This window comes from Diorhabda carinulata, chromosome X, assembly GCF_026250575.1.
Source record: "Diorhabda carinulata isolate Delta chromosome X, icDioCari1.1, whole genome shotgun sequence".
Taxonomy (NCBI): domain Eukaryota; kingdom Metazoa; phylum Arthropoda; class Insecta; order Coleoptera; family Chrysomelidae; genus Diorhabda; species Diorhabda carinulata.
Genome location: NC_079472.1, coordinates 16059484 through 16073338, shown reverse-complemented (window position 1 = coordinate 16073338; position 13855 = coordinate 16059484). Strand labels below are relative to the sequence as shown.

Genomic DNA, 13855 nt, shown 5'->3' with positions numbered 1-13855 from the left:
GTAAAGTTTATAATTTGTACTGAAGAGGCCAAGTAAAATACAAACCGGTCATAAATAAATCGATGTTATTAAAAAACATTACAAAAGAAACCTACGATTGCACAAATCATATAATTTGTATTGAAGAAGTCATATGAAGTCGTTATCGGTCATAAATAATCCGAGATTATTATAAACAATAGGAAAATAATAAAAAAATTTACAAATTATATAGCTTGTACTGAAGAGGCTAAGCGAATCGTAACCGGTCATAAATAAAGCGAAGTTATTATAAAGAATTAGAAAGGGATTAAACACTTGCAAAGTTATATAAGTTGTACTGAAGAGGCCAAGTAAAATAATAAGCGGTCATAAATAAATCGATATTATTAGAAAAAAATTAGAAAAGAAACCTACGATTGCACAAATCATATAATTTGTACTGAAGAAGTCATATAAAGTCGTTATCGGTCATAAATAATCCGAGATTATTATAAACAATTAGAAAATAATAAAAAAAATGTAGAAATTATATAGCTTGTACTGAAGAGGCCAAGTGAATCGTAACCGGTCATAAATAAAGCGAAGTTATAAAGAACTAGAAAAGGATTAAACACTTGCAAAGTTATATAAGTTGTACTAAAGAAGCGAAGTAAAATCGTAACATGTCACATAGTATATGTTAAAACAAAAATTCGTAATTTTTGAACAATAAAAATGCCAAAAAAGAAGAGAAAAGCTTTGGTTAAAGCGGCACAAGGAAAACTGGGAATCAGTTTACAAAAATTTGGGCAGTAAAATCAAAATCGATTAGAAATATGTAAGCAGCATTCTAAAGGAACAAAATTTAGTTCAAAAATCAAGAAAACAGACACCAAAATATTCTGGGAAGCACCAAATTGAACAAAAATCAAAATTTAGAAGTCTCATCGACAAAATGGTCGTTATTCAGCACACATTTGTCCTCCTGGAATTTCTGTAACCGCCAAAATATACGAAAAAGAATGTGTTATATATAGATTATTGCAGTTCATCTAGAAAAAGCATCCTGAAGGGGAAAGCTTTGTTAATATTACACATATGAAAAACGTCAAGGGAAGCAGTAACTTAGAACCAGCACTTGCCGATTATTGGACTCCAAAGGATCTTCTAAAGATACCATACATAGTTTTATTAGACGCGTTGTAACTTGTGATGAAGAATGGGTTTGTCTTAATAACCCAAACATGGAAATTCAAAGGTTAGACAAAATATAAGTACCAGAATCCATCGCAAAGAGTGGTCGACGAATCGAGTGGAAAGAATTTGTTAAGTGGAGGTTTAGTGTACTTCGAAATCGGTCCAGATGGTCGAGTTATGCGAATGTGGAAGAAATATTTACAACATCATTTAGCTCTGGTCAGATTACCATTTATTTAGATCCATGAGAAAAAATTTGAACCCAATGAAGATGTTAAAAATGCAGTGCTACAATTTTTTGCATTTATGGTTCTAACAAGATCTCAAAGAGCTTGCTAAGCATTGAGTTGAATAGAATAGAAATACAATGAGCTAGTGAACCTTCAGTATTTCTGATACGTCCACATTTCCTTCAGGAGATCTAAATTTATGAGCTTAAATCTTATTATAATCTTGCCTCAAAGAAAGTGAATCGAAAGCCCTTTTTATTTATAGGTGAATTCATGTATTTTTCTATTCAAGTTGCGAAGATTGAAATGAGTAAAACGGAAGTGGATTCACCTCTACAACTTTCAGAAAAAAATCTCATTGGATAAGTAAGATAATGCGGAGATTAGATACGTTTAAATATTTATAGAAAGGTGTCTAGACAATCTGATGATGCCTTAACGCAGAAACCCTTTTTTCAATTTACGACGACGACGACACCAAATTTATTCATATATTTGTAAATTTACTGCGAACAACGTATCGTAAAGTGGTACACAGTGAAAAATTTATTGCGCAACAAAAAATAAAACAACCAACAATAACGAGAGAAATAAAACATCTAAATTGGTATGGACATATCATCAGAAAGAAAAAATACAGACAGAAACGAGAGAAGAAAAAAAAAACAAGAAAAGAAGACGTAGACCAAGATGATTGAATAATAATAGAGGAATTAATCAAATTGAAATGAGAGGACACACCTGGAAAGGTAGGTACGTGATGAATAACAAGAGTCAATTGCATTAGCTCCATATTTTCCAAACCACTGACACGGAAAATAATGATGAAATCGATGATGGCGATGGCGAAAATATTGGTAAAGAAAAAAAAAGTTTCATACGCCGCAACTGTTTCTAATTCTCTACAAGGCCTAAATTGTTCCAACTTTGGAATATTCCTCGCACATTTGGAGCTCGACTCCAAAGTAGATCAGAAACTTAGATAGCTTAGGATATAGAAGAAAGTTTCTCGATCGATCGGCAGATACTCTTCCAAGCTGACCAACATAATCCCGTCTAGAGCAGTTGCAAGACCTATTCGACAGACAGATTTAGCTCATGAATACCTTCAGGGGTCCATGGGAGACTCGACGAGGTTATTTCGCAACAGGCACTTCAAAATGGATCATACACATCGTATAATAAAAATAACAACAATAACAAGAAACAATTCTCGAAGAAAATTACTGTCAGCTGTTCTTTTAGACCCGTGATTCCCAAAGTGATCCAGGGGGACCATCAGGGTTCCATGGGAGGTCCGTAATCGTAAGCGGGTGTCTATGAAAAAGTTTTCAAAATTATCATAGGTAGAATGCCTTGATGAAGATATTCAGAGTTACGTTCAACATTTGATTGTCCTGCTTGAACATTTTAAAATCAGATTTGAAGATTTCTGATACCACACGGATCATAAATCCATTCGATGAAACGGAAGTAGTTAGGAGCTGAAAGTGACTTTTAAAAGAGGGTAAAATAAATTTCGACTGCAGGCAGTAATACCACAATAAATATCCTGGATTGCGGGGAATTGTGCGAAAGTTTTTGACCGTATTTTCTTCGTCGTATCTTGTCGAAAAAATTTGCTCAAACTTATATGCTTATATGCTCTTGAATATTTGAAACAATGGCCTCTAGCATTCAAATTGCTTAGATTTTAGATTTTGTGTATTGTTGAACAAAATCTCTTTCAAACAACATCAGGTTTATTAAAATCGGCTGAAAACATTCAAAATTTTTTGTGCTGCTATACTTTGTTTTAGGAGCGTATTTTAACAGTGTAATATCTAGAAATGAAAATACAGTGACCATCAAATAAAGTTTGGGTCTTATGCTAATACATGTAATCAACACTATAAAAAGTGTAGTCGAATCTGGATGGAATCAAATATAAATTGAACATATCAGTGATTATTGTGTTTTTTTTGAGTGAAATATCTCAATTCAAAGGTAAGCTTTTGTTGATTTTAAAGCCTTGTAACTCGTAAATTTAGAAATATATAATAAATAAATCACTATGGGTAACATAGGTTTAAACTATTTAGTCCGATACAATCTTTCTTGTTGCGGAACAAGCTCGAATATATATCAGAAATGACTTTTCTAGAATTCTAGAAAGTACTACGGTTTCCGTAGTGAATTTGGGACACTGAAAGCATTGATCAGTCTCATTATACTACTACAAAAATGCCGAAACCAGCAAAAAGACCTCTTCTTATGTTTTATCGATTACGAAAAGGTTTTTGATAAAGTAAGACACGATGGACTGCTGGTCTTTACATCCCGAGCACTTGACCTTAAAATCCGGTACCGGATGGTGTATACAGCACCTTATTATATGGAACGGAAGCTTGGACTTTTAAGGTGACTTGCTGAGAATTCCCTGGACCGGTCATATCAGTAACGCAAAGAACAGGCACCGACAGGGAACTTATAGAATTAATAAAAACTCGAAAAACCTCGTATCTCGGACACATATATAGAAATGACAAATACAGACTTTTGCAACTTTTGATCTGAAGGGAAAATAGATGGAAAACGTGGTCCTGGCAGACGACAGGCTTCATGTGTGAAGAATATTCGGGAGTTTAGACTCTCAGACGCTGATAAGAAGGGCCAGAGACAGAAATAACTTTGCTGGGGTTATCGTTAGAAGAGGACACCCAAAGAAGTAGAAGAAATAAAAAAAATTTTCTTAGAAATTGGTTATTAAAAAAAACTCGCCGCTGTTTATAAAAAAACGTATGAACGTCGCGAACCCTCGAAACCGCCAAATTTTAGACTTCCATGAAAACCGAACAGGACCGGCTTAAGCTTAATATGAAAACGCTGTACCACGTGAGGTTTTTATATTAAATTTAAGAAACGACATATAGGACATACGTATATTCACGGTAAACGATTTACTTTTCTTTTATCATCATTATTTCATCATACATTGAACTTAACTAACTTATATAATAATAAATATCCACTTCTTATGTAATTAACTATTCCATACTTTTAATTATAAAATCTCGCTTCCAAACAAGTTGGTATATATATTAGAAAAGAATTTCTGGAATTCTAGAAAGTAAACGAACAAACAAGCGAATAAAAACCAAACGAGAACCACTCTGGAGGTGCTTTCCTGGACTGAATCACTCCAATAAGCTCATTTGGTATGTTAAAACTATTAGATCTGAACAAAAGCAAGTTACACCTCAAAATGAGCTCCTTACAAATCACTAGAGCATCAGGAAGTGCTAATAAGACTAATATAGCAAAAAAGCAGATTCTGAGTTTATCAGAACTATCGAGCTGTGGAAGACAAAAATATATATAGGAATCAAAAGTATCTAAGAGACCAATACATTCCCTAGGAAAGAAAAAGAAATACCTTTGGCAAGTAGTAGAAGGCAACTGGAAAAGAACCATTCTGGAAATGCTTTCCTAAGCTCGATAACTCCAATAAGCTCCTTCGGAATGTTGATACTGCTAGATCTAAACTGCAGCGTCAGGAAGGACTAATAATAGATTATGAGAGAAGGTTAAGGGAGAAATCCCTTCTTGTATGCCTAGTTACTGCAAACAAATGTAAATGACATCGAACGAATTCCGATTTTGCCGAATTTAAGACCATTTTAATCGAACAAGACCGGCTTCACGGTTCATACGGACGAGTTCGTAACACTACTTTTGTAGGCTTCTATGTATTTTGTTATTGGTGGTTATTTATACAGCTTGAGTTCTTGGATATTTGTTTTTATCCATAGTCCTCCATTTGTTTTTTATTTGTTTATGTCCTTTCCCGATTTAATATCAGGTTACGAGGATGGTCCCATAAATACCTGGCCTGACCTACAGATTGCGATAGTTGCTTTGAAAATACACAATTTCTATCATTAATCAACATATCGATTACTTCTCGTTCGCTCCTCGTAATATTAATATTTCAAAGTCGAGTTTTATCTCTTCAATTCCTATTGCACCTGTTGGTCGTAGTTTGCTGTGCTATTACGGCGTTTTGCAATTTTTTCTTCTTCGTTTCGTTCATCTTAGATCCAGCCACTACACATTTTATACGTATGTGTGTGTGAGTATGTAAGTACATACACACGTTGGTCGCCACTACGTCTAGCCGGGTATTTTCAAATAAAAATACCAGACACACATCGTCAGGAAACAGAGGCGTAGCACATGGGGAATTTTAACGTGAATAATTGTGTCGATTGTTTTTACTATTTCAAAATAGTAAATTATCTTCTTCACAAATTGTTTGTTACGTAATATGAATTTTCTAATTGTTTAATACAATATTTTCGTAAAAATACTTCATTTTAATAATAAGAATGTTTATTTCAAAATTTTAGTAGTTTTTTATTACTAGAAGAAGCAAAAAATACAACAAACACAACTTGAAAATAACAAAGGACTCCGCCGTATGCCGATCATTTTGAGATGATACCATTTCTACAGAGTGAAATATTTCAAGTTTTTGGAAGCAACAATGAACGAGGTAAATAATAGAAAAGTGTCAGAATTAGATCGGAAAATAAAATGTTCTGAAATGTTTCTGAGGAGTAGAGCTGAGCACGAACACGATGTAGAGAATATACAGAATAGGAACTAAACAATTAAAGTCGATTTCATGTGCTTGTCATGGTTTTCTACTACTTCTGTTGTAACCTCAATATCCCATGCGAGAGGATGACCTAAGTGTCAAATATCTACAATCGAAGGAGCCCTAATAAAAATTTCTAGCTAAAATTTAATTATGTTTCTATTAAATATTATTTTTAGACGACGCCATTTGACAGTTGTACGTTCTGTACTCATTTACATTCCGAAAGTTGCGTTTTGAGTGTTCCATGTTCTGAAAGTAACAGTTTCGTACTGCAAAACACTTTCGGAACGTTCTGGAGTGACTCTAGCCACTTCAATGTTGACAGTTGACGGTTTCACTTCGATGATTTTGCATAACCTTAAATTTTTAATTTTCTAAAATTATTTGTTGTATCCCAAATTATTTGTTCAACAAAGTAGCACTTTCAGTCCTTGGCATACAAATAACTATTTCGAATTACAATGATATAGATTAAAGAATATCATTGATAAAACTTAATCACAGATATCTTCTGAATATCTGCGATCGCTTTAGCACTTTATTTAATAAAAAAATAAAATGTATGCTCAAAACTCATTGATACTTTCCCTGAATCATCCTCAGATATTTATATATCGAAAAAATTAAAAATCGCAAGATTATAATGTACAAGGGTTGTTTTAGAGTAATTATTATTTACTTAGGGGCAATCAGAGCCCGAAAATAGTTAACGGCAAATTTTGGGAATTTCACGGTAAAAAAACTACAGTTTTTGAGCTTGTCAGAATTTATTTTTTATACGTTGGGCTGCTAACTTGGCAGATCTTTCGATTTTGGACCTTTTTTGATAGAAAAAAACTGATACAACCCTTACACCTGCTTGTTAATTAGTTATTTGTATGCCAAGGCCTGAAAGTGCTATTTTATTGGACGAGTCTGAAAATTGAGCGAAGTGAGGAAAGAAAATAAATAATAGAGAATTATAAACTTTTTATTTATTGAACAATATAATGTACTTAATGATATTTGTAATGTCAATATTAATTTATTAATTATTTGCATAAAGTAATGTTGATTGTAATCATCGAAGTGAAACTGTCAACATTGAAGTGGCTAGAGTGACATTTAAGGAAGTACGTTAAAGTTGTGTACTCCACAGTGCCTCGAAAGTGTTTTGCAGTACGGAACTGTCACTTTCACTACATGGGACACTCAAAACGCAACATTTGATTCATAGTACATTATCACAAGATGAAATTGAATTAGAGACTTGTCCATCAATAAATGTGTCAGCTACCGTGTATTGGAACGATTAAATCAACGTTATGCCGTTCGATCATCAACTGTATCTTCCCCTTCAGTTTCACGTATTTTCTGATACGATTGCTTTGAATTTTTGTTTTCAAAATCACGTGTATTATAAAAACATACTGCGTAGCCAATAAACCAAGGGATAAAGATTAAAGGAAATTAAAGAAGTTGTAGTTTTCATTTCCAAGGATGTTGCTGGAGATCAGGAATATAAACGAATCAATGGGTGCCAAACAAGGACTGTACGGTGGATGATCCATCAAATCGATGTTTTTACTGATTTTTTCAAAACCTTCTGGCAAAATAAAACAAGCGTATGTCACAGGACGATCTTGCAATATCAATTTAGGCATAGCATCGATGTTTTCTGGCCCAACAGCTAATTTTAGACGACATTTACGAAATTTATCCTGTAGCGAATTACGACTACGATTGAATTCAGAAAACCAACGAAACATAGTCATAGATTACCGTTAAAAATGTCAAACTTTATTATTGCAATGTCAAATTTGATAGATTCATATCAGTGATGCCATATCTTGAGAATTTAGTAGCAATAGATCGATTAATGGATTTAGTACCACTCCGATCTATTTGTTTGTTTTGTGTAACAGATATTTCTTGAAGAGTCGATTCCCCAATTTCATAAGATATTCCAATTTTTTCAGAAGAAGACGGACAATTCAATATTTTGTTATTCAAACTATCTTCAGATATAGAAAACCGTTAAATTTTTGATTTGCGGAAATAAGAACGAATCAATAGGTGCCAAACAAGGACTGTACGGTGGATGGTCTATAAATTTTTTTTGTTTGGATCGATTTAATAGATTTAGTACATCTCTGATCTCTATTTTTTAACATCAGATGTATTATCAAAAGGATCACTTAATTGATATGGGTATTTTTTATTTTACTTATCGCTTTTTTCATTTTGCTACGATACATGCCACAAATACTTTTTTGAAATCTGTAACTAGAATATCTAGATCAATATCATTAAATAAACATGTCGCTGTAGTTCATATTTCGTACATTCAATTATTTTCTTATTCCATACGTCCATGTTAATCTTGGTCTTCCTATTTTTCCTTCTGCGGGATCCACTTCAACATTTGTTTTCGGAAATCTCTGCTCCCCTTCCTATAATTGTTTCTTTCAGGTTCATTTGCTTTAATATTGTGACGTTTTTGATTCGATCTAACCTTAATGATCTATTTTATCTTTTTAGGGCGTCCATTTCCGTGGTTTCTATTTTTTTCTTCAGTTGTTCTGGTTTTTTTACTCGTTTCCCAACGAAATACCAACGTAAATTCTAATCATTTTATTGTAGATCTTCAATTGTCGTTCCTTTTTCAATACTCCATTTTAGTGATTTAGCTCTGTTTTTTTACATTTCTCTTTTAGTTTACGTGCCACGTATTCTGAATCATCTCTGTCGTTTCCACGTATTACCAGATTCTATGAAAATTTGAGGGTGTATAAATAGGTGTTATCGTCGATTTGGATCCCCAGTCCTTTGAGTTTACTCTTTCAAGTTGTTAGAACTCTCGCAACATATATTTGGAAAAGGGTTGGTGAATTGCAGCACCTTTATAACAGACCTTTGTTGATTGTAAAATGTCTTAGACAGCTAGAACCAATCAAACGGTAACTTCCATGAAACGTTTATTAATTCCTGTCGAATGAGCAAGGTGTTTGAGAAATTCAGAAACTCAGCTCTACCAACAAGCCCTACGCGTACTCGAAGATTTAATTTTTGGACTATTTGAATTTGAAATGAATTTGAAACTTGGTGCACAACGAATGTACGTTAGGTTATAAACGAGAGAAGATGAAGAGCGAGTTTCCAGGGCTCTATAATTGGAAGACGTCATCTAAGGGTAGAAGGACCCGACAGAAATCTTCCTGGTACTCCAGGCTCTTTGATTCCTGTCGAACGAGCTAGATATTTTAGAAATGAAGCTCATTCTACTGTCAAGTCTTCGAAGATCCAATTTTTGGACCGTTTGATTCCTAAAAACTTGGTGTACAACGAATGTACGTTAGGTTATAAACGAGAGAAGGTGAAGTGCGAGTTTCCAGGGCTCTATAATTGGAAGACGTCATCTAAGGGTAGAAGGACCCGACAGAAATCTTCCTGGTACTCCAGGCTCTTTGATTCCTGTCCAACGAGCTAGATATTTGAGAAATGAAGCTCATTCTACTGTCAAGTCTTCGAAGATCCAACTTTTGGACCGTTTGATTCCTGAAAACTTGGTGTACAACTAATGTACGTTAGGTTATAAACGAGAGAAGGTGAAGAGCGAGTTTCCAGGGCTCTATAATTGGAAGACGTCATCTAAGGGTAGAAGGACCCGACAGAAATCTTCCTGGTACTCCAGGCTCTTTGATTCCTGTCCAACGAGCTAGATATTTGAGAAATGAAGCTCATTCTACTGTCAAGTCTTCGAAGATCCAACTTTTGGACCGTTTGATTCCTGAAAACTTGGTGTACAACTAATGTACGTTAGGTTATAAACGAGAGAAGGTGAAGAGCGAGTTTCCAGGGCTCTATAATTGGAAGACGTCATCTAAGGGTAGAAGGACCCGACAGAAATCTTCCTGGTACTCCAGGCTCTTTGATTCCTGTCCAACGAGCTAGATATTTGAGAAATGAAGCTCATTCTATTGTCAAGTCTTCGAAGATCCAACTTTTGGACCGTTTGATTCCTGAAAACTTGGTGTACAACTAATGTACGTTAGGTTATAAACGAGAGAAGGTGAAGAGCGAGTTTCCAGGGCTCTATAATTGGAAGACGTCATCTAAGGGTAGAAGGACCCGACAGAAATCTTCCTGGTACTCCAGGCTCTTTGATTCCTGTCGAACGAGCTAGATATTTGAGAAATGAAGCTCATTCTACTGTCAAGTCTTCGAAGATCCAACTTTTGGACCGTTTGATTCCTGAAAACTTGGTGTACAACTAATGTACGTTAGGTTATAAACGAGAGAAGGTGAAGAGCGAGTTTCCAGGGCTCTATAATTGGAAGACGTCATCTAAGGGTAGAAGGACCCGACAGAAATCTTCCTGGTACTCCAGGCTCTTTGATTCCTGTCCAACGAGCTAGATATTTGAGAAATGAAGCTCATTCTATTGTCAAGTCTTCGAAGATCCAACTTTTGGACCGTTTGATTCCTGAAAACTTGGTGTACAACGAATGTACTTTAAGTTACAAACTAGAGAAGGCTCTATAACTGGAAGACGTCAACTAAGGGTAGAAGGACCCGACAGAAATCTTCCTGGTTCTCCAGGCTCAATGAAAGGGCGAATTAGCTAAGGGTAGAGGGCTACGATCTAAATTTTCGTGGTCTTTCAGGTTGGGGGCTGTGTTATTGGTGGTGTTGGAATTGAATGAACACAAATTTTGCGATTTAGTTAATAAATATAATCAATGTATCATTTTATAAAGCTAAATGCGGATTTAAAATAATTTTTTTGATGATCGAATGAATTGATTAATAAATATATTTATTGTACAAAAACCTTTATAAAATGAAAGCGTACGCCGCTTCTAAAACCTTCTCTTGCTTAAGCATTCCGTCTCTGTCTATCTCACTCTATATCTGCACCTAATAATAATACACTCTTTAGTTTTCAAGTTACGCTAAGACCTATCGGAGAGTTCGAGACTAACTAGTCACTTTTTCAAAAAAAAAATCCGAAAAAAATTTTCGCGAATTTTCCAAAATTTTCATTTTTTTTGGAAATAATTTTCAGATATGTGCGTCTGGTTTTTGTTGTTGAATTTAATCGCGTTGGTTTCGGCAGCGCCTGGAAATCAGCGGAGTATCAGTGCAGATGCCGAAACGTCGTTGAATAAATTTTTGAACGTTTATTTGGATCAAATAGAATCGAACGGAGTGCCCGAAGGGGATTTGTACGATACCATGCAGGGAGATCAACCCCAAGAGGAAAATAACATACAACAAATTGGACCCACTACATCGGGAGACAACAGAAATTTGTCAATAGAATATTCAAGGGCAATGAGAAATAGGTTAGTATTTATGTATTTTTTTTTATTTTTTTTAAACAATTTTTAGTAGATTTTTTCTTATTATTTTTTTTACTAAACGTAATGTTTTAATATATATTCAAAATTAAATTAATTTAGCATTTTTTTTTGTTTTCACGGCGTTTATTTTTATTTTGAATTTATTTGTTAAAATAATTACCAAAAAACGAATTTGTATACGGATATGTACTTAAAAAATATGATTAAAATAAGTACAAAAATTTTGTGCATTTTATATATTTTTCATTTATATTTATTTCGGAAACTAACAAAACTCAAAAAATAAATTATGATTTATGACAGGATGTTTTTCAAAGTTACCTTTTATCTAACGATTTTATTGTACAAAAGGCTCCCTTTTTATCGAGCTGGAGTATATTTAAAGTGACTTAAATGTGGAAATTCTATATCTACATCAATTTCAAAGTTTTCATTAAAAATTTCGTAAATTTTCTAAAGGGTTTTGAAGTTAAACATTTTTTTATTTTTATTGAATCACTAAATCTAAACTTTTGTGATATTTTCTCTAAATTTGGTTTCAAAAATTATCGACCCTGGTCTAAAATGGAAATAAAAAGGTTGGGATGCGTTTTACCTACAGTACAAAGAATAATTGTGACATTTCGTTAGTCAAAGAAAGTAAATTTTCGGAAAACTAAAAAAAACTGTTCAAAATAAAAATATTTCCCTTAAAATATTTTGAAAAACATTTCGACACGTAAAGAAATTCAATTTACAACAGGATGCAAAATTTTACACTCTATCTAGCTCTAAAAATGTGAAATTAACGCCCTTTGAAAAAAAATTCAAATTGCAAAAAGATTAAAAATCATTAAATTTCAAGTAAAAACTCTTATTTTTATTGCAGTGTTCACAATTCAATAAAATGATACTAAAATTACTCAAATGAGTTTAAAAAAGGAAAAAAAATCAAAGATGTAGATTTGAGGCCATATTTTTGATTTATGGATCATCGTTGGTTTCTTCGACCTCGAAATCTGTCATCAATTTCTTTGAAAAATTCCCGATGTTCGTTTAGAATTTAGGCCCTCATTTTTTCAATATCTTCCATCTCCGCAGCTTTTATTGGCACTCGACCTTTGTAAGCCTTAACCAAAGGTGGGGAGAGAGTATCTGCTTTTGTATTTTCCTTTTGTTTCTTGTGATACACACGATTTTTTGTAAAACCCATTTTGACATATCTTGAAATCTATATCAGATGATGTAACCTCATGAATAGTGAACATTAACATCAAAAAACGGTCATGATTCTTTAAACTGTGGGAAATACTGAGTGACCTTCTGGAAACGATATGAATTTGCAGGGTATAAGCAAAACCTTGACATCGCTTGGTTTTTGTTTTGGCCTGAACAGTTATCACTAAACAGACGAAGCTCAGCTTGGTACTGGACTGTACAGGTATTGTTTAGTACCATTCACTACAATATTTTTGAGGTTATGATAATAATGGATAAAAATGAGCGGTAACATCTGACAGGCGATAGCTCAGAAATCAAACAACAGAATCCATAGAGAAAGTGGCCTTTTTAAAAATCTCTTTTGGACTCGCGCCCTTTTAAAATAAACCAAACAATTAAAATTCTGATTTGACCCTCTCCCACTCGTGATAAAACCACCAAAACTTGAAAATCGAAAAAATGGACGCTCGTTTAAAAAAAATCGATTCAAGTGACCAATTTAAAAACTGTGAACATTCTTCATATTCAACAAAATGGTTGCACTAGGTTCTGATGTTTTATATGTCTTTGGGGGAGTAGAGCGTTGGATAAAAAGAAACTCCTATACAAGATTTTACGATGGGCCCAGTATAGACCCAGACTTGGATCAAGTTTGTACAACTCTGGTCCTAGCTTGGAAGCTGTTATTGGCACAGACTTGGCGAGACTCTGGTATGATAACAACTTCCTTCGTTTGGTTTGCAAGCCTGGACCAGGCCTGGTTGTTTAGATAAACCCAAGACTGGTTTGCAGCCCTGGATCAGGCTGGTTACTTGTAAAAACATATTGCCGAGGTCGGGTTGGCCAGACTTCAACCAGGCTTGGTTTGCCATGGCCGAGTGTCTCGGCGTTGGCTGTCCCAAGCTAAGCCCCGTCGTTCAAGTCTGGGAGGCTCCTACACGGGCTAACTCTTGAGAAAAAAGAAGAAGCTTGGAAAGAAAGATATAGTCATCAAAAATCAGTTTATTGAATCATGGTTTAAATGTCTGAGGAAAAGATGAAAGCCGAGATTTTGATGGCCTCCAAAATCAGAGAACGTACGAAAGATACTAAATTTAGAAATTCTATAGACAGTTTTAATTTATGAGATACAGAAATAATAAATCTAGCAATTCAATATCAAACACCAAATTTATCTTCTGGAAAATTTAGGAGATACAAAAGTTGCTACTTAAATCCAGAGATAGATAAATGAAAACAAATATTTATAATTGAGTTTGGTTTTATTGTAGAAGCATTTT

The 13855-nt window shown here is 34.1% G+C and overlaps 1 protein-coding gene across 3 annotated transcripts in view; it reads left to right on the top strand.

The window, feature by feature from the left end:
- The first annotated feature begins 10926 nt into the window (after positions 1 to 10926).
- The window catches only part of LOC130901849 (uncharacterized), a 28870-nt gene continuing 25941 nt past the window's right edge, over positions 10927 to 13855 (top strand). For all 3 annotated transcript variants that reach the window (XM_057813479.1, XM_057813478.1, XM_057813480.1), the window contains exon 1: positions 10927 to 11357. In XM_057813479.1, the coding sequence (XP_057669462.1) occupies positions 11080 to 11357 (278 nt within the window). In that variant the 5' untranslated portion in view covers positions 10927 to 11079. The remainder of the gene's footprint in view (positions 11358 to 13855) is intronic.